This window comes from Liolophura sinensis, chromosome 8, assembly GCF_032854445.1.
Source record: "Liolophura sinensis isolate JHLJ2023 chromosome 8, CUHK_Ljap_v2, whole genome shotgun sequence".
Classification (NCBI taxonomy): Eukaryota; Metazoa; Mollusca; class Polyplacophora; order Chitonida; family Chitonidae; genus Liolophura; species Liolophura sinensis.
In genome coordinates this window covers 52,567,400-52,595,319 of record NC_088302.1, presented here as the reverse complement: position 1 = coordinate 52,595,319, position 27,920 = coordinate 52,567,400, and the positions used below count along the sequence as shown (strand labels likewise).

At 38.3% G+C, this 27,920-nt stretch overlaps 1 protein-coding gene across 4 annotated transcripts; it reads right to left on the bottom strand.

Moving 5' to 3' along the window:
• Positions 1-546: 546 nt before the first annotated feature.
• LOC135472405 (centrosomal protein of 120 kDa-like) lies at positions 547-27,724 on the bottom strand. 4 transcript variants are annotated; one of them, XR_010444525.1, is made up of 23 exons: positions 27,541-27,724; positions 25,999-26,267; positions 24,839-24,977; positions 24,133-24,293; positions 22,608-22,805; positions 20,366-20,485; positions 19,320-19,418; positions 18,295-18,526; positions 18,069-18,158; positions 17,437-17,575; positions 14,994-15,143; positions 14,613-14,730; positions 13,937-14,007; positions 12,947-13,046; positions 9,337-9,498; positions 8,533-8,622; positions 8,108-8,200; positions 6,882-6,994; positions 6,551-6,599; positions 5,765-5,887; positions 4,894-5,138; positions 3,165-4,338; positions 547-3,106 (listed from the first exon to the last, which is right to left on the bottom strand). XR_010444525.1 is itself a non-coding variant. In XM_064751892.1 (22 exons), exons 1-22 carry the CDS (start codon positions 27,590-27,592, stop codon positions 4,107-4,109), a joined length of 3,045 nt encoding a protein of 1,014 aa, XP_064607962.1. In that variant the 5' UTR covers positions 27,593-27,724; the 3' UTR covers positions 547-4,106. The 4 variants fall into 4 exon arrangements, 3 of the variants coding, with proteins under 3 accessions (XP_064607962.1, XP_064607964.1, XP_064607963.1); XM_064751892.1 differs by having other exon boundaries at positions 547-4,338; XM_064751894.1 differs by having other exon boundaries at positions 547-4,338; positions 13,937-14,004.
• Between the last annotated feature and the right edge of the window lie 196 nt (positions 27,725-27,920).

Below are 27,920 nucleotides of genomic sequence, written 5' to 3'. Positions count from 1 at the left end.
GCGGCGCATGGGAAGAATTCATGAGAAAGCCCTAGTGGAAGACATCCGCACATGGACATTTGCATTTGTCAACTTCTTTGGACATGCAAGAAAGGATGCCATCAACCGCCAAGATAGTTATATATACTGAGAGGGGGGGGGGGGGGGGGGGTAATTTCCATCAAACATTTTGTTTCACGTTGTCTCGAATGTATGCCTCCACCAGGAGTTACAAATAACTATTAAGCTACATAAAGGAACACACACGTTTTCTTGACACATACAGAGGTACATGCAGAAAATCCGCGCTCGGGCAGTCAGTAAAGGATGTCCTGTGCTTATTCTTATGCTAGTTGCATTCTTACAACTGTTGGTTTGTTTCTCTTTGTTTTACATCATTTCTGAAACCACAGCGATCACAATACAACTACATGTATACCAATAACTAGAAACACTCACCAATCAGTACAACAATCTGTTTGAAGCAGAACAACAGTTTTTTGGACCACAAGAAACCTGGAATTTAGATGAATCCCAGAAGACACTAAGTGATATGGATGTGGATTAAAAAACGTCTGAATTTTATTTCACATATTAGTGTTACTGTCAAATGGACTGTACAAAGACACTGTACAAAGGTATGATGATAGCTGCCTGGGAGCAACAACTTATCATACATATTTGTACAAATAAATATAAAAATTAATGTTCAATATAAACATTCATACTGGTAGTGAATACAGCAGAACAGAGTTTTGACAGCTGATAATGGGTATCATAGCACAAATAGTATATCACACAACCCCAATATAGTCATTGTGCTTATACCAGTAAAGGTCGTCTCTCACAAAGCATTTGTTGATAGTAAAACAAATACCAGTACAACTCATGAAATGATAAGTGATCTGGAGCTATATACTAAAATACACATGAAACAATATCATATCTTTCAAATTTACAGGCCATTTATCGATTGATAACAAATGAAACCATAAAAATTAGTAAAGTAGATCATATATAGGGGATATCTTTTAAATTTACAAGCTACAGACATCATTGGGAACCAGTCCCACTGTGAAAGGTATGTCCACAGCTGAGATTGTACATCCTAGTACTATGTGAGGCTACAATATTTGTGCACAGTACTTGTTAAGTATTCTAAAGACAAAGTAATACAAACTGCCAAGAGCAACACATGGAAAACAGCTTTAGTTTATATGGTTAGCTTCTCCATTGCCTCACCTTTATTGCAGACAAATAAAGTGCTTTTAAAACTTGATTTGGTTGATTTGGGAGTATCACACAACTTCAGGGCTTTATGGATCAACATCTTATAACATTTAAACATAAGACAAGACTGAAGCCTTGTAGTAGCCTGAATACTTGTCACATGAGTAATGGGAACTATACTATGCCCTGCCTTCAAAACAGCATTTATGTGGAAATTTGGCCTTTTGAGACCTGTGGAACATGTGAAAGCAGAAACCACAAGGTCAACATTACACAGATCTGGGCGAAAACACGAAAAATCAGAACTGATGAGCCTTAGCTGAAAATGCTTAACGATGGGTGAGTCTCATCCTAACCCAAATCACACCACGGCTGATATCATCCTCATGAAATCACACACAGGAACTTCTGCAGGCTTTTCAAACCATCCTTTTTTGTCACTGATAAGTTAAAATCTTACAAGAAACCTTTGACAAGCTCAAATAAAGTTCTATTCTACTTAAGTACAATAAATATATTTTCTGTAAAACTAGAGTATAAGTTTTGCGCTCGTAATGTGCCTCATCTGAGATAAAATATAAGTGATGAAGGAAACGATGAACATGTTCTGATGACACTGACAATGATTTTTACACCTTGATTCACAACAGAAGTTTCAACAAAAAGACCACTGTAGCGTATGACTTGCCTGCTTTCTTATCTTTGCATCAAATCAATGTTAGAAATGATCCAAAATTTAGTGAAATTCTAAAGGATAAGTACCTAAAGGCTGAAGAATCTCTCTGACAACACCTGCCATTCTCTCGGCAGCAAGAATACAGCATACTGTGACCAATCATATCAGCTTTATGAGATAAATTTAACATCTGAAGTGAGACAATGTACATGTACTTGGAATCAATCAAGTTTTCATCTATCTGACAACCAATCATCCAATCCAGCTGGCAGAAAGTGAAGTCAATAAATTGGCTATATTGTGGACTGTATTCTATATCTGACCGACACTGGTTGACACTTCAACTATGAACAAATTTTCTGTCAACGGAAAATACTTAACATACGAGCTCAGTCACCTGGATGATACTCTAGTTTCCTGGCGAGTCATCTACAAGTAGCCCAATGTATCCTTATATGTATGCTTCACTGGGCCTACACATTTTGAGTGAATGAGTGCTCTGAACCAATGAACTTTAGGACAGCTTTTCAAATTGTATAATTATATTTCTACACTAGAATACTTTTAAATATTGAAGTGCCCTAATTCTTAGCCACATGTCGTCAGTTTCAGTGAATGCTCTCAGCTTATGAGATACAGAGCTGCAGGATTATCTGTTCAGACTGTCTGGATATGAGTGGACTGTTTACGTGCCCCTGAAGTGCAATTCACAATGGACATGACAACCACACCAGAAACATCAGCACTTTATATTATTTTTAATTCAGGGCAGAACATTCAAAGAAAGTTTCAATGATCACATAAGGTGAGTTGCCAGAGACACAGAACAAATTCTATTTGAGCACACTGATAGGGTGTGCTTCTGAAATCATTATCACTGTCCTATTTCTGATGTTGTATCTGTGCTTGTGACTGTCACGTCCACTGTGATTAGCCTGTACCTTTGAGCCTTAACCTTAATCAGAGTTATGCTTGTCTCAAAAGATTTATATGTGCTTCAAAACAAATGTTTGTAATGCTGTAACCAGACTATGAAGATCCAAATCATCTGTATCTACAATGTGGCGCAGTAAAGTAACTCTTCTCACTCACACATCTACTCATACATGCTCAAAAAAAAATTTGCCATTTCTGTTTGTCACTTGGCGATAGCCTCCCGTATCTGCCGTATCTGTCCCATTTTTATCTGAAGGATTTACAATTACATGTGCACGTAACAGCCTGTCAGATCTGCTGGCACTGTTCATCACGGGTCCTGTCTAGACTGACACATAACAGCCTGTCAGATCTGCTGGCACAGTTCATCACGGGTCCTGTCTAGACTGACACGTATCAGCCTGTCAGATCTGCTGGCACAGCTCATCACGGGTCCTGTCTAGACTGACACATAACAGCCTGTCAGATCTGCTGGCACAGCTCATCACGGGTCCTGTCTAGACTGACACATAACAGCTTGTCAGATCTGCTGGCACAGCTCATCACGAGTCCTGTCTAGACTGACACATAACAGCCTGTCAGATCTGCTGGCACAGCTCATCACGGGTCCTGTCTAGACTGACACATAACAGCTTGTCAGATCTGCTGGCACGGCTCATCACGGGTCCTGTCTATACTGGCACATAACAGCTTGTCAGATCTGCTGGCACAGTTCATCACGGGTCCTGTCTAGACTGACACATAACAGCCTGTCAGATCTGCTGGCACAGCTCATCACGGGTCCTGTCTATACTGGCACATAACAGCTTGTCAGATCTGCTGGCACAGTTCATCACAGGTCCTGTCTAGACTGACACATAACAGCCTGTCAGATCTGCTGGCACAGCTCATCACGGGTCCTGTCTAGACTGACACATAACCGCTTGTCAGATCTGCTGGCACAGTTCATCACGGGTCCTGTCTAGACTGACAAATAACAGCTTGTCAGATCTGCTGTTCATCAGTGCTAGTGGCATCTTGTCACCCATGTACACGTGAAACTATATGGCAACACGATCCAACATCATGTCTTCACTATGAACAAACCCTCTGGCAAGCATTCTGCTTAACCCAACAGACTTATTGGCCTCTCATAACACTTAAGAGCCTCAGATATCTGCCTAGCTGTTTTACAGGCAACTGTTTTCAGTACACACACCTACCTCAGCAACGATCCTGTATTAACTGACAGTTTATTGGCACCTGTCTGCCATATTTCCATAGCTAACTCAGTAAAAATATGTCACTAGCTGCCAGACTTCGTGGCAATAGCCTCCCGTATCTGCCTGTCTAACTCTGCAATAATCCTGTCCTGGCTAGTGTACACGCCAGTCTTCAGTAAAGTGTCCCGCTCCTCTATGAGCCGCGTGATGTGCTCATCTATGCTTCCATCCAGGCTGAAGGACTTTATCCCATTCACCTGCCCTCCACCTGTAACATCAGGCTCTGCCTGCTTCTCTTCCTCTAACTTACGTAGCCTACAGCAACAATGACAAACAAAATGTTGTTAAAAAACAACATAATTAAATCAAGCTTTCTTATTGCTCAACTTCCACATTATAGGTGCTTGAATAAGGCTGGTTGGGCTGCAATTTTTGTTTGCTACCAGGCAAGGTGTTTACTCTGGTTTCCTCTACTAATAAACCTGACAGCCATCATATAAGTGAAAAGTTTTTAGTTACGGAATTTAACATCAATGGAATAAATTATAAAATAAATCAACAGTACAGTAGCCATGGCAGACAGAAACAAATTCAGTCATGTGGTAAATAGTATTTTTCCATCATAAACGCATGGACGTCCTTGCAAATTTGTGAAAATTTAGGTAATGGATTTAACACCTCCATATCCATCTGGAAATTCATGCCTTGACTCACACCAAGAAAGTTTTTAAAACATCTAACTTACTTAGTTCACACTGACATTCCCTACTCACAACCAATTTGGTTAAAGTTCACTGTCTCACTTCCTACTATTCATATCACTGTTAATTCGTTAACAGCCACCTATGCATCCCCACCACGAGATGTTACCTGTTGAGTTCGTTCTTGATATGCTCCAGCTCTTCCTTCTCCCCCTTCATCACCTCCTTCTCCTCAGCAGCCAGGTATCTCAGCCTCATGTGCTCCAGCTCCTGTTGTTGTCGTTTCAGCTGTGCCCTGGCTGCAGCCTGCTCCTTCTGCTTCAGACGAGCCAGCTCCTTCAGAGCTCTCCCCCACTGCTGCTTGTAGTGGATCTTAGATTTAGTAATGGAGTCCAATTTCCGCTCCAGTTCAACCTTCAATCAGAGAAACAGAATGTTAAATAAAGTTTGTGTCAAACAATACAACACTGGTGAAGAACATCAGTCTCTTGGTAGTCCGTAATATAAATAATGTTCACTTTACACGTATGAAGACCTTTTCCATTAACAATTTCGAACGGGTATTAAGACAGTTGCATGTCACATTCCTTAAGGCACATGAGGAAGAGTTGAGGTAGCTTAGTAGGACAGTGAGCTTTCAAGAGATTTTGGATGACAAGCAGTTACATGAGGATGACCAAGATCATGAGATATTGACTGGTAGCCTTCATATATCAAACTATACAGCTATACCAGTCTCATGCTATAGGGCCTGTCATTATGTGAAGTTAATATAAAGATTACTGAAAACTCTGGGATGGTACCACATTTTAAGATCTGCTCAATTTTAAATGATTTATGGTATATGATATGAGGCATCTCAGCTTAACTGAACTATCATGTTCTAGCAAACCTTGAGATCCATTATTATACTTGAGTGAAAACTTTGATGTGCCAGTGGGTGGCTGAACAGATTCTCTCTTAATATTCTGTTTAAGCACTCATTATGAAAATCATGCATTTGAAGTGACATTAAATATAGTTAAGATAATTTTACTGACCTTTTCTAAAGTAAGCAGATTGATCTCAGACTGCAGACGCACTTCTGGTTTGTTACTCTGCTGCTCTCTAAACACAGCCATTTCCCTCTCCAGGTTGTGATACTTCTTTTCGGCATCTGCTAACTGAAACATAAAACAGAAACACTGGAATTATAGCAATGGTGCTGATATAATCCTCTTATACCTTGACTGCAAAACTATCCCAAAATAAACTGAACACATATAAGTGTGTAAGGTTTTCCGAAAAGATGAATCAAGATTAAAGGTTCACACTTATATTTAGATTGTATTTAAAGGCTCATATTTATATTAAGATTGTATTTAAGGGTTCACACTTATATTTAGATTGTATTTAAGGGTTCACACTTATATTTAGATTGTATTTAAAGGCTCACATTTATATTAAGATTGTATTTAAGGGTTCACACTTATATTTAGATTGTATTTAAAGGCTCACACTTATATTTAGATTGTATTTAAAGGCTCACACTTATATTAAGATTGTATTTAAAGGCTCACACTTATATTTAGATTGTATGTAAAGGCTCACACTTGTATTTACTTTATGAAAAGCGCTGTTTTATATACCTCCAAGTACCAGCATGGTAAAAAAAAAAAAAGAAAACTGTGAAGCAGATAAGGTAAGGTAAGGGGAACTCCTGATTTCTGTAAGTTAACAGAAATACACTATGTAAACTGAAAGTTGAATGGATGACTAGAATAACAGTACATACATGTACATGAATCACTGTTTTTACAACAGAGGACAAGGTTAGTGATATTTACCTCTTGTTTATAACGAGTGATCAGCTGCTCTAGTTCTCGACATTTAACCCTGAAAGAAGGAAAGACAAACTTTATAACTGCTTAACAAGTGAAATATCTACAATGCAAATGTCCCTAAAATGGAAAAGCACAAACAGAGTTTGAAATTTATACATAGTGTTATCATGTAAGTTCAGACCAGCCAATATGCATGAACTTGGTAGTTAGTAACGAATATATCAATCATGCTTAAAAATCAAATGATAATGCAGCATAATTTGCAAACGCATCTTTTACAAAGAAAGAATTGTGTAGACATTACACTACAGACTTGATGATAACTAGACTGTACCTCTCCATCTCCACCTGATGATCACAGTCCTCCTTCAGACGATGTGAGGCGTCCTTCATCTCCTGTAGTTTGCGATTATGTTCTCTGTGTAAATCATCTCTTAACCTGATCACCTGTGGGAAGATGGATTGATGAGTGTCTAGTGTGATATTCAATTATACAGCATAACAACAGTCAGCATCACAGCTGAAGAAACATGACTGCAAAACTTCGATCAGCTCAATGCATAAAGAGCTGAAATCACGAATTTGGAAATTTAAGGTAATTAATATGGAATCTCCCCCTCGTTGCGTTGTGCTTTACATGCATGTAAAACTTCAGGTTAATACATGCTGTACTTTTTGAGATACTACCCCTAACATTTTGTTTAACTCCGATTCTAACACACAATACACTAAGTCAGGAATTTGGAAATTTACAGCATTGAATATGCACACACCGCATCAACGATGGAATATTCCCCTCATATTTTTGTGCTCAAGAAAATGTAGTACTTTTTGAGATACCATGCCTAATGTTTTAGGTAAACTAAAATGAGTGCTCTGAGCAAACCACCCACTAGTAACTAGAGATCTTTTTCTCAGGAGATATTCACAGATTGTCACCAGCAAAGCAAGGTCAGTGTGTACATGACGTATTGGTGGAAGGCGAGTGATCAACAGCAAACTTTACATAAGATCACCTAAAAGGCATTCCTAGTACTGTCAACCACATAATTGCTACATATGCTAAAAATGAAGACAAGAGAATCTTGAAGATTCCCTGTCCAAGCCTGGAATTGAACTTAAGATTCCTTGTGTTCAAATCATTGAACTACAATCCAAATATCTGCACTTCCAGAGAAGAGATTACAATAGAATATCTTCATGAGGGTTAGATAACATCAAATACAAAGGTATACATATTCCATAATCCACATAACATGAAATATGCCATGCTCTCTCATGCTCTCCACTTTTCAAAACATTGGCACTGGCAAATAGCTTTTTCCAGTTTGCGACATTAATAGTTTGGAGACGGTTTACATGTGCATGAGAAAATGTACTGAAATACTGACAAAAGCAAACTGTGAAAACAAGTCCACTCAACAAAAAATGCTAAAGAATTCTTATGTAAGAAACTTATTTGACCTGCTGGCAATACTAGCTACAGTGTGAGGTAAACCGGTGAGGTGGTCATGATATGCATAATAAGCAAAGGTATGATTAATAGATGACAAGGCTTACTTCTTGTTCATTTGCTGTGAGTTGTCGTTCTCTTTTCTCCTGGTCAGCGATGGTTTTCTTGAGCTGTTGCTCCAATGCATTGTACTCATCTATCTGGTGAACAAGGTTTCATGTTATAAATATTAGTCATACATAAGCAGAAGTAAAACACAGTATCAATGATTGAAAGTGAAATTACACATATTTGATTTTCACCTAAGCAACTGCCAAAGAAATCAAGAACTGAAGTCAGAATACAGTGACAGAGTGGGACATTCTGCAAGGTATCTACAGCATGGTGTTTCGGTGAGGTAGCATTATAAATATACCGGCATAGGGACAGCGACCTTGCCCGCTACAGGGAGACACCCATGTAATTTGATGGAAGTGATGCTGAAAGCGATGTTAAACTCTGGGCAAAGGAACAAAACAAACCAATAACTTACTCTTTTCTTTGTCAGTAACTCCCTTTCTTTGTCTCTTCTCTTCCATTCCTCGGCCAAAGCTCTCATATACAACGTCTCTTTTTCTTTCAACTGCAAAATAAAAATTCAGTGTTTTTGAAATGAAAGAAATTTGAACTCATTCAGTTTACATATATTTATCTGATTGGGACTTCAGCAAGAACAATGGCGATACAAGGAGGAAGTTCGACAGAGGCCAGAGAAAAACACTGGCCTGTGCAAAAGACTTGGATGAGTAAGTGGCAGTAAGTGGCAGCATATGATATCATGTGTCAAAAATCAACTGAACACTGGAAAGTGCAATCTTTTAAACTAGTTAATGGAAAGGTCTGTCAGCCACCTACGGATGGTCCTGGGTTTCCCCCGGGCTCTGGGCGATTTCCTCCCGCCATAATGCTGGCTGTTGCCACATACTAGTAAGTGAAATGTTTTTGAGTGTGGCATACAACACTAATCAAATAAATAAATAAATCAATCATCTAACTAAAACTTTGCCTGACAAAAGTTGGATGTAAAGATATGACTGCAGCCACACAAATCTTTGACTTATTTTAAACATGAAAACTGCCAGCATCCAATAAACCCGCTGAGCCAGGGCAGTGCCACATGTACATTTGCAACCACTGGTATGCACCTTTCTATAAAACTTAAATAAAATACAAAAGAAACTTTCTTAATCCCCAAATGACCAACATCAGAGTTGAAAGCTAGTGCTGTAAAATTCCTGAAACCTAAATTTTTAATTCCTAAAAAACTCCTAAAACCTTCTAGAAAACGTGCACATACTTGTTTTTCAAACAGCTGTTCTTGTGTTTCCTTCCACATCTCTAGCTCCAAGGCTGCCTGATACTCAGCAGATGCACGTGGCTCTGTCACCGGTTTTTGTGGGGAAGAATTGACAGCTGTACTGCTAGCTTTACCCTGTATCTCCTGACCCAAGCTCTGCGACTGTGAACATTTGATGATTGCATTAACAGACATGTAAAGCAGTAAGTGATATTAGTCGCATTTAAAACTTGAATGGTGATCTAATATATAGCATCATTTGACAACAGTGCTAGAATCCACAATGAAACATCAACAACAAGGCATTCAGAGAATATTGGTAGTTCGCCTGATTGAGCAGTTTGTAAGACTGTGTAACCTTCATATCATGTGATACATTCTTATGTTGACCAAAAAAATAAATAAAAGCCTAATAAGCCTAAAAAATAAAGAAGAATGATTGACAGTGTCATACACAGATGTCATTCTCTAATTATAAGGTGCTAAGATCTTGCCATTAAATCAACAAGAAAGACCAAATTATTATACTGTCACAACTATCACTTTATCTTATGCGTAAGGATTGCAGAGCAGTGTCCTCACAGGAAATGCAACTTTTATACTGTTTCCAATTTTTTAGGACAAGTACGGGATTGGTCTTGATTAGCTGAAATCACGTTTCAAATGAGACTTGAGCACTGTCCTCTCACGGAGTGATACAATGACCTCTCTGAAAACCGCACAACTCCGATATCGGTAGGCCAACATGCATGTATGAAAGTATGACCGCAACACGGTCATCATCATAAAATAGTTGTAACCGTAAATGTGCTAAACTAACTAAAATTACTGAAAATCTTCCCCAGATTGAAGACCTACTGGTAGTTTACTGTAAGGGCATGTAAGTAAATGTGAAAGCACGCGTCAGTCAGCCATAATTGATTCCATGAAACTAAGAGGGCTGACCATTCAAAATCAAGTATTTAGTGAGTGATATTCTCAATTATTCAATGTCAGCTCACACTGGGTCATCGGCAGTAACAGAAGTCACATTTCAGATCTACACCTCCTATTTTATTGTAACGCATATGCTTTATTCTGTTTGGCATGGTCTGTTTTGACGCATAGATTCCATTCATAAAATTCGTGACAGACAGAATGCTGAGAAGCACATTGCAGAAAATTGTCATACCACCTATTCCAAAGGGTCAGGCTCTGTTGTGATTTATGTACAATAAAACAATAACACATTGTTATTGTAAATACATGTGATCATTATATATGCTTTGCTGTATATTCCGAGATCATACAGTCGACCAGGAATATGGTGGTTGACGATGAAATGGCACATTTTGTATGCTGTTTGCCTCCAGTCATGCAGATTTGCGAATCAGTAATGAGGCAAAATGTATTGGTTTAACTGAAAGTCTGAGCTACTTTATGCTATATTCTTTGTGATAAAATAAAAAATAAACCTGGGTTGTTTATTTACCATATAGCAGACTTGTAGTTCCTCTTTGCCCATATCTGTCATACTTATCTTCTTTTTACAACATTTACTTGTATATCAGTAGTTGCAGCAATGATTAAATTATAAATTAAGAGTATTTTAAAAATTTTGTGAAAAAGTATAGTTTTCTGTCGAATATGAAAATATATAAATTATCAATGAGACTTTCATGACAGCCTGTTCAATTTCAGATAAAAGAGACATCCTTGCATATGTTTACCCATGCAGCTTATGTGCATCAGTACTAGAGATAAATATTATTGGTTTTGTGTTAGCTGAACCTGGGACTGCCTGTAATGAAATGAAATAATTCTTGGTCTAATTCTGACCAAGTTTGGCAGTTTGGTGGAACTCTGCTGGATGCACAGTCACACAGTTGTTGCCACATTTTACAGAAGAGTCAAGGAAATTTGTCTTTATCTATATAAAATATTCAATATTCAGGGTCAGAGTTGTAGTTATCTTCTTGGAAAGTATACTGACATGGAGTACAATATATACAATATCAGTGATAAGTGCTCATAGAGGGGATTAGCATCTGGAAATTATGTTCTGACGCATCTATGATCTGATTATTAGCAGGTGTCATACGTTACTGATATGAACTCACTCACACACCAGTAGAGGCACATCTAAAAGAGCAGTTTGCTATAAAGAACAAATAAATTGAACACTAATCATAATTCTTTATATTATATTAATTTTAACCACTAAGCCATATCAATCAAGGTTCAAAGTGACTTCCTGAACTCTGAAACAATTACCTAGCTGTTCCCATTCACTGACTGCCGTTGCAATATGCAAGTATATGTTGCTCTTGCACAAAACAAAATAAAATAATGATGGAACATTATGTAATGAAAGACAAGTTCAGCTATGAAGAAAAACTGTCTCTGTTATCTGTGCGTATAACCTCCCTTTGTTGATCGCTCTCCAACATTAGCAGAACCACATGCTATACATCCAACACAGAACTCCTGAAAAGCGAAAGATTTGTGCACTGTCCTGAAACACGTATAGGTTTTCATGCAGAGACTATTTTCTGCAACCATCCTCTCAGCAAAAAAATTATTTAAATGTATACTGGCAGAAGTGTTCTTGTATGAAGGCCTACTTTCAACTTTGACTTGGAATTTATAGTATCCTACACGTTCGTCTTTATTTGACGTACCGGTACCCGCACATTTTCTTTTCAATCAAAAATAAAAAAATAAAAAAAACATGTTGTATAATTTTAACAAACAGCTTTTATTAGTTTTAGTAACCATAACAACAATCAATGCGGCACGATTGCCAATATCAGTATCCCGCCAGTACTCTTCGGATTTCGTTTTGTCATCTCTCGAAGGCGCCACGAGGAAATACTTCTGTCTTTCTTTCCCCCTGACGACGGCAATCTCGCCCTTGCCCGAGATTTTACAGGCTTAATCAGAATACAGTTTAAACTAATTGCGACCAGACTGCGAGGTGCGGAGGGCCTGTTGATCTGTTTCAAAATTGACAAAACGCAAAATTCTCAAATCACGAATCATTGATTTGCGAATATTTCGCTACGCTTCCTTAGTGCATACATTTACCTAAGAGGTCTTAAACATGCAAATCACAAACTGCCTTTGGCAATCCGTGTACTAATTACAACCTTGTGAATACCTGAGCCAAATGTTATGAGGTAAAAGACTTCAAGTCTTTGATATGCAAATTGCTACCAATGATCGGCTATCTGTGTACCATGGGTGGCCACTGCAAACCCTATGACTGGCCAAAACCTTTAACTAAACTGGACACTGCCACTGACAGCATCTGATTTTCCTCTCACAGTACCTCTTCTTTCTTTGTAATTTGAGCTAATAAATGAAATCTTTTTTACCTATTTAATGTTCTGCAATTCTGTGACACCTGTGGCATGTAGGAAGAATATTATTGTTACTTAATCATAAAATTAATAAGAAAATGAGCACCCGACAACCGTTTTTCAACATAGCTGTAGTTACCTGGACAACAAATGCTTTCTTTCGCCTTTCAAGTCGCATTAGGCAGCAGATTTAACCTGTTTCCAAACTTGATCATTTCTGTCAGATTTGTCAAGATTATTTGCTTTTTTCATTGTGTGTAAAGACTTACCTCAGAATCCTCATTGACTAATACAATTTGCTCACTGTTGATGGGTCCCCAGTCCTCCAAAGCCAAAACAAATGTCACCTCAGCTACTGTTGATGGCTTGCTAAGAAATATAAATGCCAAAAAAACTTAGGGTAAGAGAAACTTTCACTTTTAAAACATGAGCCGCAGAACTGCAGTAGCACTCGTCCCTACATATTCCCTGCAGCTTTAGATGACCTTCTCTGCAAAACCTTATGAATTTACTTTCAATAGTTTGAGAGATATAACTGTTAAACTGGTTCACATGCAAGTTAACGCAAGAACAGATCTGAAAAAGAGTCACAATGATCATCTCAGCAAAACTATATATGTATATACTAAGGTTGGTTCAGTAGCCTGTTTGTAAATCAAGGCCTGGAAAAGTTTAAATTCCAGACTTTTCAAGTTTTGCAAGGCCCCATACACACAATGACGGACAGACGGAAAGAACCATGACATTACTGACATGACCTCAAGCCAATTTTGTGAGAACAGATGGCCGCCAGTTTGACAACCTTATATTCTTACGTAGATTGACTAAAATCTGACTGGCCTCAAACTACTGTGCACATATGAACATGATTGGTTGAAAACTGCTAAGATATCTCGCTTGCAAGATCAAGTTTGACAGACGTATTTCCGTAACGTTTAATAACAGATCTGCAATAAAGGAGAGATTCGGATTTATATACATGTAGCCTTCAACCATGATGATTTAGCGGGAGCTGGTTACTAGTGGAATTCAGCAGAATTTATCTACTTGATTGGTGTTTTATGCTGTAATCAAGAATATTTCACTTATACGATGAAGGCCAGCATTATGATAGGAGGAAACCGACAGAGCCTGGGGGAAACTCACAACCATCTGCAACATATTACGCCTGCGCAAATGTAGCTTCCCTCGTACAGCCGGAGAGCAAGCCAGCATCACTAACACTATCCTAGGCCTACATGCACGTCCTACTTACTCACCCATCAGAAGACGTCACTGGTACCCTGTCACTGTGCACCTGTCTCCACCCTGAGGAACCTGCGTCCTTCTGCTAATGACAGATCCATCTACATTTATATACCGGTTAAGATCTGTTGATCATACTAAAACTTTATTTGTTTTACAGCTAGATGTATTTATAGATAAGGAAACTATCCAAGGTTCAGCAGATTTTGATTTTAATTACAAACAATTTTTACGAAAAAAATACTGAATGAAAAATGGAATTCAAAGACCTTTTTAACGAAAAAAACTGCATGCATGCACCAAACGGGACTATTTCTCTGACAGTTCTCATCACATGTGTAACAATAGGTAAAACACTGTTTCTGAAAACAGCATCTTAGTGACATTAGTGAAAGTTAATTTAGACACTAGATGCAAATTCACCCTGTCTGCAAATAATTTTGTAGAGCAAAAACTTGGCCACACAGTTTTTCGGGTGAGTCATTTTCCATTACAACATCAGCTAAACTGATAGGCTAGTTTGCAGTGCTTGCGTCATCAACCCATGTACTAAACCGACTTTAGGTACACGCATTGACATGGCAAATATGCAGGAAACAACAGAACTAATGATTTGAAGGAAGTTATTCCATGTCATAACCTGGACTGCAACATCAACTGTCTACAAAAAGTGTTTGAATATTAACTGACCATAACTCTTGACTTCTCAGCAGTTAGCAGGCTACCCAAAGGAAGACGAGCTGCCCCAAGCAGGACATCTTTCGAGAGCTGTCTGTCTCTGTGCCACAATTCCACCAGCAGGGGCACCCTGAGAAAGCAATCAGATATACATGTATCTAACAATCTTAGAAATGAGAACAAAGGTAAAATAACATGAACACTGCTCAAAACTTTACACAAAAAATTATCCACTCAGGGAACCTGCAACCATGGAACTTGCGAAAGGCCTGTATTAGTCTTTCCTTTGTAATTTATTTTTCTTCATTTGATGGACAGTAAACTATCACACATGACTGCTATGTGAACAGGGATTTAATCTTCTTGAGATATGTTTTTTGAAATGTGTCCTACCTCAAGAATGTTTCTTGGAGCTGTGGTGTTGTACATGCAAAGTCAAACACACAGAGAGATTGTGGCAGTAATACCTCACAGCCTCTCCTAGCCTCAACTGCTGGGTGAGTCAGGATTGGGGCAGCACTCCCGAAAAATGGGTAGGTATACCTGAAAAATACCAAACCCATAATACACATAGTAGCCAAAACACAGATGTGCACAAAAAATGGGTAGGTATACCTGAAAAATACCAAACCCATAATACACATAGTAGCCAAAACACAGATGTGCACACAAAATGGGTAGGTATACCTGAAAAATACCAAACACATAATACACGTGGTAGCCAAAACACAGATTTGCCCACAAAATGGGTAGGTATACCTGAAAAATACCAAACACATAATACACGTGGTAGCCAAAACACAGATGTGCACACAAAATGGGTAGGTATACCAGAAAAATACCAAATACATAATACACATGGTAGCCAAAACACAGATGTGCTCACAAAATGGGTAGGTATACCTGAAAAATACCACACACATAATACACGTGGTAGCCAAAACACAGATGTGCCCACAAAACGGGTAGGTATACCAGAAAAATACCAAACGCATAATACACATGGTAGCCAAAACACGACTGTACCCACAAAATGGGTAGGTATACCTGAAAAATACCAAACGCATAATACACATGGTAGCCAAAACACAACTGTACCCACAAAATACTTGAAAACTACCAAATGCATACTACACAAAGTATCTAAAACACAGATGTGCCCACAAAATGGGTAGGTATACCAGAAAAATACTGAACGCAGAATACACATGGAAGCCAAAACCCGACTGTACCCACAAAATGGGTAGGTATACCTGAAAAATACCATTAAACGCATAATACGCATTCTAGCCAAAACACGAATGTGCCCACAAAATGGGTATGTATACCTGACAAGAAGGAAACAGTAATATATATGCTTGGCAAAACAGGGATATTCTCAAAAAATGAGAATGTATACCTGACAAGTAGAAAACAGTTATACACAAAGAGCAAAACAGGGATGTCTCCATGAAATGGATTTGTATACATGACAGCTAAAAAAAACAGCCGCACACATGCTGGGCAAAACAGGGATGTGCCCGCAAAATGGATATCTATACCTCACAAGTAAGCAACAACTACAGTAATTCTTCCATCTTTTACACATGTTTGCAAGGTGTTTATTTAAGGATACTTTGACGGCATTATTCTGTGTAGACTGATAAAATTATACTTTTTGTGAAGCCCTGAACTTGGCCAAAAAAACAATGTTGTGTTGTCCGCAAAATGAAATTAAAAATATGCATAAATTGTATTGAAAGTTGCTCTTTTACATGAGAAAAGGTGGAGGAATTAGGCCTTACACAAGCTGAGCTCAACAGGGATATGTCCCCAAGATGAGAAAACACAGCAAACCATCAAACATGGCTTACATATCATGTCTGTACATACAATGCCCAAAATGAAAATATTTTTTTTCAAAACTTAAAACCTTGACTAAACAATTTAGACATACAATTTACAATTAGGCCTATCATTGAATTCAAGAAGAAGACATATTTTTTCCAGTATGTAAATTTTGCTGCCATAAAATTTTCTGGTTTCGCTTTGTTAATAGCCCCAACATACATACTGATCCAAGATTGTTTTCTTTGTCCAAGAAATTTTGTTTTCATTTAAAAAAAACTTTTTTCTGTCAAAAGCTTCTAATTATTAACTTGATGAAATCCAGATTCATGTGGCCACTTGTGGCAATGATATCCTGCCTTTTCCACTTTAGTATGGATGTGTAGTCTATATCGTGATAGTCCAACAAAACCTGCTCCTGTATACATGTACAAATCATGGTAATGAACTTTGATATGCTCTTCACATTCATCTCCATCCATTGACCACATCCTGTTGTGGTCTTGGGGTAATAAACTCTGGTGCCTCTGGTGCTACAGTGCAGGCAGAACCTGAACCTGGTGTTCTTTTTCATGTGTCGAAAATGTCGTACCACATGATGTAATCGCTTTCATGGTCACATGAATACTAAACTGATCACATGACCACTGAAATGATCACATGACAACTGAAATAATCACATGAATCTTTGACCAAAAACAAAATGCTCTTGATCAGAAATTAAAAAAAAAAACAAAGCCAAACAAACATACCTTGGATAAAAATCTGAGAAAAAAAAATAGCATTTCTACAAACTGAAGAGAATATGCAAGAATACATGCTTACGAGATTTAAGTACATTATTTAATATATAGCTTTAAAAGTCCCTGTATAGCATAAATAACTGCTGCACTTGTCATATATCAGTAGAGCCAAGCTGGTATGCTCCACACATATCAAATCTTTATACATTGTTGTCAGACAAACCAGTAGGGTTTAACAGTCTCGCCTGTAATGTGTTCCCCCTTACCTGAGGAAGATGTTGATGGGGTGGGTTGTTTGAACATTATTGACACTGCGTAAGTCTAGAGAGAAGCTGAAGTGATGAGACTGAGGAGGGATGGAGATGTGATGCTGGGTGGTGCTCTCTGAATCCGTTACTGATACTCCTGCAATGAAACAACATCATTTAAACTTTTTTGTCAGTTTCAACAATTCTTACATAGTCCTTTATAAGTTTAACACAAAATAATGTCCAAGCTCTATTTTCACAAATCAAATTATAACCCAATTTTCTTTTATACTTGAAGTAATCTGGGTAAAGTAATAGCATTTATAAAAAACGTTTCATGAAAGTTAGCACTGTACATGTACTAATATTTCACTCAAAATTAAAAAACACAAAATGTCCACCAGTTCAGAGTCTTCGAAAAAAACTCTGAGGTAGTTTGTGCAAAATCCACTTCAGATGAAATATTATTTTACTTTCAATAATCAATGATGTAAACACATTCTTATCTACTCAAAAACTTTTAAAATAATCAATGAACCACTTATGCCCATAAAATTCTATAAATATTAAGCATCAAAAAGCATTAAAAATGTCAAGGTATAAATGTTGTAATTTATCAGCATATAAATGAACAACACATTTCACATTACCTGATCCAGTGGGTTGAGCTTTAGGGTAACCTCCCTTGTTTGTCGGTTCTATGATTTTCTTTTTCTCTTTTGCATTGGCAGCCTCTTCTGCTAAATTCCAGACAAAATGACAGAGAAACCAAAAATAGTAAAAAATAATTTCCACAAGTCTTTAAAAAACTATGTAAGAAGCCAGCTTCAATAAATGGGGGCTAGCTTACGAGAAGCCACCAGAAGAGTTATCTACCTTTATCCAGGCCTCCCTGTAAACTGCTGAGGTCATCTTCTGTTTTATCCTCTGAGTACTGGTCTGTTTCTCTGGGCTGAGGTCGTGGAGGGCTCCTTACAGCCTTCGTCTTCTCCTTAGGACTTGACACAGGGCTTTGTTTAGGAGAGGAATGCCTCTGCTCAGGAGACTGCGTCATCTTTGACATTTGTGTTTGGGGAGTCTCCTTCACAGGACTGCCTGGGGGTAATGTCTGACAGAGAAATAGCCTATTTTATCCATTATGACAGATTACAAAGATAATAAACACGTAAAATTAAAAAAAAAAAACATCAAAGGTAGGTGAAGATCATTCAAATGTGAAGACTGGGATTTACCCAGAAACTATTCCACCAACTCAATGGGCAGGCTAGTCTTTATTTTGGGAAGCACTGCAGAAACAGACTGCAGCAAACATTACACAAAAGTAGTAGTATTTCCCCATCTTCCCAACATTTCACAGAAACCTTTCAACATGCTAGAAAGCTCTCATCACAAATTTGGACAGTTGTATGTACCTACATGCATTTGTATCTTGTCAAACTTTTATATCCTTGAGGGACCTCAATTTTTCAATGACTCGGCCCAGCATTCTCCCATCAAAATGCAGGCAGGCGTTGCATAGATGAAATATTCTTGAATATGGAGTAAAACAACCAACTAATAGCTCAGCTGGTTAAAGCACTAGCTTGCTGCGAATATCAGTCCCTTGCCCAATGAATTCTCATATTTGAATCAAGTTCATTCTGTGTCAGCTGCATTATCCGGTGAAGGTACGTGGTTTCCTCTGCCCATAAGCCTAACTGTTGTGATATGGATGAAAAAAAAAATTCCTGAACACGACATTAAAACACCAATCAATCAATCCATATGTTGGACAAGATTATCATCTTGACACAGACATACTGTGGTTTATCTTTTAACTTCATCCCATACAATTGTCATTATAATATTTGAACATGATATACCAATATGAGTAATATGTTAAGTGTTTAGTTCCAGCTTACCAGGTCCTCTTTCCTGAGGACTATAGCTACCCCCAGCACTGGGGCGTGGTCACTGGCAACTGGGGCCATCTGCTGCTTCAGGCGGTTCGGGGGTATGAGCTAAACATAATAGAACAGACACGCCAGAATTGGAGGGTGTTTGAGTCACCAATGACAACAATCCTGAGTGATAAATGGACAAAACTGAGTTGATTTTTGTTTATCTTATAGTCACTACAATCAATATGAGGATACTGAAAACAAACTAATCATTCTTAACCAGGGCTAAATCAAGACTTAACTTCAAGGATCTGGTCACAAACTTTACAGGTGACAATGTGACTACGTATTAAAGTTTGTAAAGTGCAACTGATTATGATCCTTTGTGAGAGCTTTTAAATCTGTTAATGAAAGAAATTTGCATGAAAACTAAACTTCATAAAACCGTAATATGTTAATTCAATTTGCTGTTAGTTTTAACACAGCTTCATTAGTTTGGGAGTAAAACCATTTCTGGCTAAAGATGTACAGTATATTAACCTTTCTGACAGAAACTGTATTAACTGTAATACTATTTCTCTGACAATGTTACATGTATAGGTCAAACCTGTGCATGAGCAGAGTTAAGGATATAAACACATTTTCCTGATCTCCTCAGTTAGGAGAAAGTGGACTCTTGTGATGTGCTTTAAGGCAACAACCATTCAACGGGTTGTCATATAAATAGATTATTTATTTATTTGATTGGTGTTTTATACCGTACTCAAGAATATTTCACTTATACGACGGTGGCCAGCATTATGGTGGGTAGAAACCAGGCAGAGCCCGAGGGAAACCCACAACCATCCGCAGGTTGCTGACCAAGCTTCCCACGTACGGCCGGAGAGGAAGCCAGCATAAGCTGGACTTGAACTCACAGCGACCGCATTGGTGAGAGACTCCTGGGTCATTACGCTGCGATAGCGCGCTAACCAAGTGGGCCACAGAGGCCCCATATAAATAGAATGACAGATACATGTACAGTCATACATTTAATATGGGAGTATACGGATGGATTGACGCTGTACCTGGAATGAACCTTCAATGGAGACTGGTTTCATATAGATTTCTGTGCTGCCTTTCTTAAGGAGTGGGTTCAAAGACACTTCACAACTGCCCAGAGATTGGTCACCACAGCACAGGTGGAACTGTAGATAAGAAAACACAAGCTCACAGATAGTGATTGTTTTGTGATGTAACATAAAAGCTGAATTAAAACCTATAACTATCAAGAATTCATCAGACAGGAGTCCTGGTGGTGCATACTTTACTAACACTGTGATTACCCCACAACAATCAGTGGTGTAACTTAATGCTTGCGTGCATGTCAAATGCAGGCAAAAATCGCTGCTGGCATGTTATAAGCAGCCACTATTCTCGATAAGCATTTTCTCCATTACAAATAAATCCAACTCATAATGTCTGATGGATGTCACATGTTAACACTTTTACTCGTGTTGTTCTTAACTCGACAATGGGTGAAGAAGTTTTCTGTGTCCTCTGTGACTCGGTTCCCTGTGGTATGGTAACCACAATGCATACATCCAGTACGAGAAGCCGAGCGTAGGAGAGTTCGTATTTTTAACCTAAAATCCGTTGCTAACGAGAAGCTGCAATTTTGTGGCGTGCCCCGTTTTCTAACGGACTTTGCTCCAAAAAATCCAAACAAATGTAAAGCTAACGGTTCTCTGATCATGATCATCTGAGTGATAAATCCTGAGTGATTTGATCGCAATAGGTTGTATAACCATAGTTCAACTAAATTAAATGTTGAGGTCTGTTTTCAGCAATTTCTGATACTCAATTCTTAATGTGGGCACTTTGCAGAACCAAGTTGGCCATTAAATCCACTCCAAAAGAGCGGCACATGCAGATTTCTGGTGTGGACTGAGAAGATATTGGTTTTTTCGATCACTCCTGTAAGTTTCAATTAATTTCAGATTAGTTATATGCAGAAAACCTGACTTTTTTTCTTTTCAATATCACCGTGTGCACTCACAACACATTGGGTGCATCCAAAATTTGGATTGTTGAGGTCACAGGCAGAAACCATGGATAACGAAGCAGTTGTGCACATGACCTCCACAAGCCTGGACTGGAATCTTTAGAATCGACTGACTCGGCAAATTGTTCTTTCTATTCTACATCCATGATGACCAATGAAATCATTGTTAGTTGTCATTTAAGACTGTTTTTGTGGTCTGTTTTGTTAGGTTGATTTCCGTATTTTTTGGCATGCAGTTCTGAGATTTAAGATCACTGGACTTGACATGACAACACCAACTTATTCTGACGGGGGAGAAGGACATATTTCTGTGAATTTCAACAACATTTTGACTCTGGAATGGATTTATTCTCACGGAGTGGTAATCAAGGTCCTATTCTCTTCAATGCACAACAGAGATTGGCAGCCATTTCAAAGTGAATTTAAATGCCCACATCGTTCTGCAAGTGCCTTGTGGAATGGACCTGTTGGGGTTTTTAATTCAACAATTAAATGTTGAGACAGGTAACTATTGGAAATTGTTGAAAACAACAGACCACAGCGTTCAATTTAATTGAGCTAGTATGACCAATACAGGAGAAAGATCAATTTATATAATATATGTTTTGCCTGCCCTTGATTGCGTCATTGATTCCGTTAAAGGCATTTTAGTTGGTAATAATTGGCTCTGTCAAACATTGGCTGTGGGCAAGAAGATTAAGGCTACTACGTGCTCTGATGGCAGGCCCCAAAATACATTAAGTTACACCACTGATCAATGTCACAAATCTGATGACAGATACATTTCACTGGCTTTTGGAATGCAGATGTTATAACATACCAATATGAAAAAATTCTGTGAACAAGAGACGATTAAATGGCGCTGTGCACACAAAACACTGACGTTTACAATGAAGTTTGATGGGCAATAACTCTGACATGCATGTTAAAAATCCATCAGTTATCACCCCTGATGAGAGTCTTCCAGTTACGATGAAATGTTGCCGAAAAAGACTATGCATATTTCCATGTCTAAGTTGCAAATTCGATCAGTGAAAATGGATTTTGATTCTCCAGTTATTTTAACACCCAATTAACATTTTTATCTCAAGATATGAAGTGTTTTAAACTTTTATTACCTGTCACAAGTCAGAGGTAGAATTTTATACATTCAACCTATCACAAGGAAATTTCACCTGTCCATGACACTTAAACTTGTCAACATTTTGCACCTTGCACAAGCTAACTTTACTAATTATGTGATAAGAAGAGGAAGAGATGTCTACCTGGACCCCTGGTTGACTTGAGAAGAATGATCGTAACATGTCAACCGAGCTGCGTATTCTTACAGAGGCTCTCTCTGCTGGGAATGACGGGTTCAGGAGGTCACTGAATGACTCATTTGTCACATCATTGCCAAATAGGGAATAGTAGAAAAAGTATCCATTTGTACTGGCCGGCAGTGGCATTGTTGTAGGGATCAACTACAAATACAAACAACCACATTATCACATTATTACTCAGAATCCAAATATAATTCATCATTAAAATAAATGTCCATCTTGACAAATTTCATATCCAATAATTCTCATATTTAAACTACAAAACAAACAGGTTTACATGATATTCCCATATCAGCATATTGGGGGGCTTTTTTTTATTTCAATCTTTTTTAAACATTCATTACAAATTGGGTGATTAAATTAAGTTACACACTGGCTCCATTGTTTGCCACAGGCCATTGCTAGCGGATCACAGGTGTTCAAGTGATGTGTACCGGGTGTTCAAATAATGTAGCGTTCAATAAATGCGTATCAGGTGTCAAAGTGACGTATACCAGGTGTTCAAGCGATGTTCTAATTTAGCAGATTCAATTTAACAACTGGCTGTTTTATTTATAAGCACTAGAAAGCTGGTCCTGTTACACTCTTTTAGGGAAGTTGGGTAAGGCCATCATCATACCATCCTACTATATTTTTTTTTTGGTACTGACACATTTTTTTTGCAATAAGGCCATGTGGGGCAAAATGCCCTTTGTCCCAACTATTTAAAACAACTAAAGTTAACGTGTTTCCATTTTCAGCATAGCAGATTAAATTTTACGAGCTAATGGATTTATTTTTTCAAGCACATTTGTTATTTGCAGTAATCAGAAAATATCTATTGAAGCTTCTAAATGAGCTGTTTCATGTATCTGCACAAAATTTATCATTCTGCTACTCTGCTGGTAAAAAGTGTTTAAGGCTACATAGACATAGAAATTTGAAGGATTCTTTCAGGCTAACGTAGTTAACTTGGGTATCTTTGAACTCTGTTCCAAAAACTTACTAAATTGGTTAATGTGAACATGAATGACAATACGAAGTAAATGTGGTAAACCTATGTAGTGTGTCACGGCATCTTAAGACCTTCATAACAGACCACACCAATATCACTGATATTTTAGTGAAAAACATAGTTTTACAGCCCCTATACACGTGCGTCGCATACATATTAATTAAAGTGAATTTTAATATTTAGAAAAGTTTGTCCCATTTTAGTCTCTAAAACGGCAACTTCATGAAATGAATGACTCTTGCTAAACAATGAAACCACTGTGTAAGTCAGTTTAAGTCTTTGGTTGCGGTGTCCAAGCTAGACTATCCCCCAGCCTTGGCTGCTTGTAAAAAAAAGACCACCTTGACAGGATGATCATCTAGCTTGAACACCTCAACCTGAGGCGGCAAATGTGACTTAATTACGTCACGAAAATGACTTCAGTCTTTTGGATCATAATTTGAACAACAAACACAACTGTTCATCGAAACCTACCTGAGAGAGGTTGGAAGCATAGGCTATAGTGATGGAGAGAACGAACTGCTCAGAGCAGCGCTTGGGATTTCCCAGCTGATAAAAACCTTCTGCTTCATTCAGCACTGGTTTCAGGTTCTTCAAGTCTGATCCAGTCACTGAAACAAGGCTCTCGTCCATAACTGAAACACAATGGAATATGACCGATTGATTATTTATTTGATTGTTATTTTATGTCACTCAAGAATTTGTCATTTACGCCGCCAGTCAGATTTATGGGTGGAGAAACCAGAGTGTGAGGGGTAAACCACTGACTTTAGGCAAGTTACTGACAAACGACAGGGACACTGAATGAATCTACAAATTCCCTGCTCAATGCCGGGTTTGAACTCACACTTTATGCCCCAAACTGTTTTAACCATTACAGTCCAGTCCACTCTCAGGACAAGACAGATAATGAATGTGTACACCTGAGAAATCTGTTGTTTTCTGTAGGAAATAAGGTGAAATGTTCAGTCTATTATCAGAAGGTTCTTGAACAGCTTAGATAATCAGCTCTTTGTGGCCCAACAAGGTAACTATCCTTCCTGTGAAACAAGAAAAAGCCAGAGAACTAGACAGAGTTGTTAGGCTGATAATTATCTCTGAACAGCTGATTTTACAGAGAAATAGGTGTTGTGAGTGTCATTATTCACATCTATCTGGTGAACTCCCAGTTCTTACTCACCTGGCCTAGCTGGGGCTTCTTTAGCCCTAAAACTTGGCTGTTCATCTCCAGGCTTGTCCTCATCCAGATACAATCCCAGGCGCAACTCCGGCTTAAGTTTGTGGTATTTTGAATGTAGCAATGGGTACCATTTGTTTGTCTGTAACAAGACACTACAATCAAAGAGCGGGCTCTTCTGACCTCAAAATCAGAAGAGGGGCGATTCACCTCCTCCACCCAAGATCAGACATGTTTTATCTTATTGTGATGGCAATATATCACAATACATTAAAATCATTTAGCTACACTGATTTTCCTTACAGGTCTACCTTAAACTTAACAAATACCATGCCAGCAATATAAACTAATTTGTGACTCCAAAGGTGAACATGGTTTTAGGGTATAATTGATTAGATAAACTACAGACGTTCATACCATTTTAGGTCAAATGATGTGTGCTTTAATATTATAATATTAACATTACATTAGCATCTTGTGAGAAGATGGTCACAATAAATGTAAATACTGTTATTTTTACGGAAATTCCTTGATGGAATACAATGCCAAAGACAAAAGACAAGACACCTACATGGTTGCAGAAGTTATTTATTTATTTATTTCATTGGTGTTTTACGCCGTACTCAACAATATTTAATTTATACAAAAGTGGCCAGCATTATAGTGGGAGGAAACCGGGCATAGCCCAGGGGAAACCCATGGCCACCCACAGATTTGCGGGCAGACCTTCCCACGTATGGCCAGAAGAAATCAGCATGAGCTGAACTTGAACTTACAGAGACAGCATTGGTGGGAGGCTTCTGGGAAATTGCACCCTGCTGGCGAGCTAACCCTTTCTGCCATGGAGGCCCCCCAATTGCAGTAGTGGTACTAGGCCTATCACTGTGAATCTAACCATTAAGGTGATAGTACATGCTCAGTGAGTATGTTTCCAAATTCATATTCCTTAATGTATTTATGTGATCAGTGCTTAACAACACACTACATACTTTTTTACCACTTTTTGGGCTGGACTGAATTACTAATCCTAAGCTGTCATTTGTGGTAACACATTACAAGACCTAAAACCTCAATTAAGCTTGCAATTGCTTTTCAAACTCTTTATACCTATAATTCCGCGCACAATAAATACCAGAACAAAAACGAAACAAAAAAGCATGTACCTGCTTGGCTTGAGCAGATCTCAAATCTAATACAACATAACCAATGGCTTCCTTCAAGGAGGTGGCAGGGTCAAATGCATAACACTGGACTTTAATAGAGGTCCTTTGTAGACGGTGTTGTTGTAACCCTTTTCTATCCAGTTCCCAGGCCAATTCCTGAGTAAATTGCGGTGCTTCCACATGGTCGACTGGATCAGAGGCCAACAATTCGCCATCAAATCGAGCCTCAACAATTACCTGATGCTTTGGTCTCTTTGGGAATTTTCTCCCTGAAGGACAAGAGTACAATAGACATCATTAGAATAATATTCATGATCACTTGCATGTACAGGTAGTCACAAAGCTTGATGACATGCATTTGATTATAACTAACCAATCTTTCCATACCAATTTAGGTGCGGAATGATTCAATATATAGCCTTCACTCTAATGACCAGCTGTGGCAGAATTATGGCATGGTCAAAACTGCTCATATTATTTTCATTGACAGTGGTAATTAATTGAACATGTTATTTCCTTCATGCTGTAAATAAAAAAAATAACTGAAAACAGGCATAACTATGGATGGAATTTACAGAGAGTGTCAAACAAGATGCAACGGATACTACTGAATAAAGATCTGGGGTAACTGGTGTAAGAATTTCATTTTAAGTAATTCTGCCAATCATCTACAATGTGATAATAATCAGATATCAAAACTATCAGCTACGGTCCATGATATTACCACGTTACCATTTCTTGTCGCCTGAAAGAAACACAAATGGCACCAATGAAAATGAAATGGTCCGTAGTCGAGCTGGAGGTGACAAACAGGAAATTGACCTACCCACACATGTGATTAGACAGTATCTTGGACCACCAGTGTGATGTGTGATGATGATCTGAACACAGACTTGGGTTTATCAAAATTAAGGCTTGAAACAGTTCAGCTATTTGGCCTTCCCCAGGTACCGAAGTTACAATGTTTTGGGTCATATCCTGGGTGCATGCTGTTGTTGTTGACAGATAGGTGGTTTTCGAACAGTCGTAATGTAACATGGTGACATGACTCTGTGTCAAGTCAAAACTATACAACACAGGATCATGTTGTATAGGAGCAGGCCCAAGTAGTGTCCCAGCTAGCTTTAGGCTAGTGTACTTTGACCAGAATTCCCTTCTAACTGCACTAAGAAGTAGTTGTAGCTTCCTTCTTAAATGAGGGCATTTTTAGTGATGCCTACATAAATGGGACTAAACACGAATCACGAAATGACAACTTCGAAAACAACAACAACGAGTGAGGACATTCCACATAGAGTTAAGGCTTATAAAGTGATCTAACCTAAACCAGACATTGACTTGATCAAAAAGTGCATTCAAATTAGTGCCAGAGTCAAGTTTATTCGATGCATTTCATGACTTGGACTTCTATTCACTACGCCGGCAGTGAGCGCGCCGCCTCACGTCGAACTTGAACAGACCTGTCATCTTAAACTCAAGCACCTTGGACTTAGCAAGAACAATATATTACGCTAGATAATCTTACAAGTACCTCAATCTCACCTTCTAATACCGAAACAACCACAAGAAATCGATCCTTTTCACCCATTGTCATATCTGGACTTCAAAATCGCACAAATATTTCAAAAATTTGACAAGATGCACACAGTTTTGAAAACGACCGCCATACTTGTTGTCGAAGGACACCCGGAAGTGACGGACAGCTGGTGTGATGTTGTGACGTCATAAACTACTAAACTAAATGTTCATTTTTAAAAGCAAAGAAAACTCTAATGGCACTGTGGCCATACAGCTGCTGTAAGATTTTAAAGCAGTGTTTGCTAGACCAAGTTTTTGACACACAGACCATGTTGTTATCTCAACCAGACGACACCTGGAAACCAGTAATACGGACTTGCGCACAGTTTCTCACCGCATTACTC

Excerpts from the sequence above, each read along its gene's own strand:
- LOC135472405 (XM_064751892.1), bottom strand. The coding sequence starts at position 27,592 with ATGACAATGGGTGAAAAGGATCGATTTCTTGTGGTTGTTTCGGTATTA. Across the intron at positions 9,499-12,946 it reads TAGTCAATGAGGATTCTGAG|TCGCAGAGCTTGGGTCAGGA; the intron begins GTAAGTCTTTAC and ends AAATGTTCACAG. Across the intron at positions 4,339-4,893 it reads ATCAAGAACGAACTCAACAG|GCTACGTAAGTTAGAGGAAG; the intron begins GTAACATCTCGT and ends TTGTTGCTGTAG.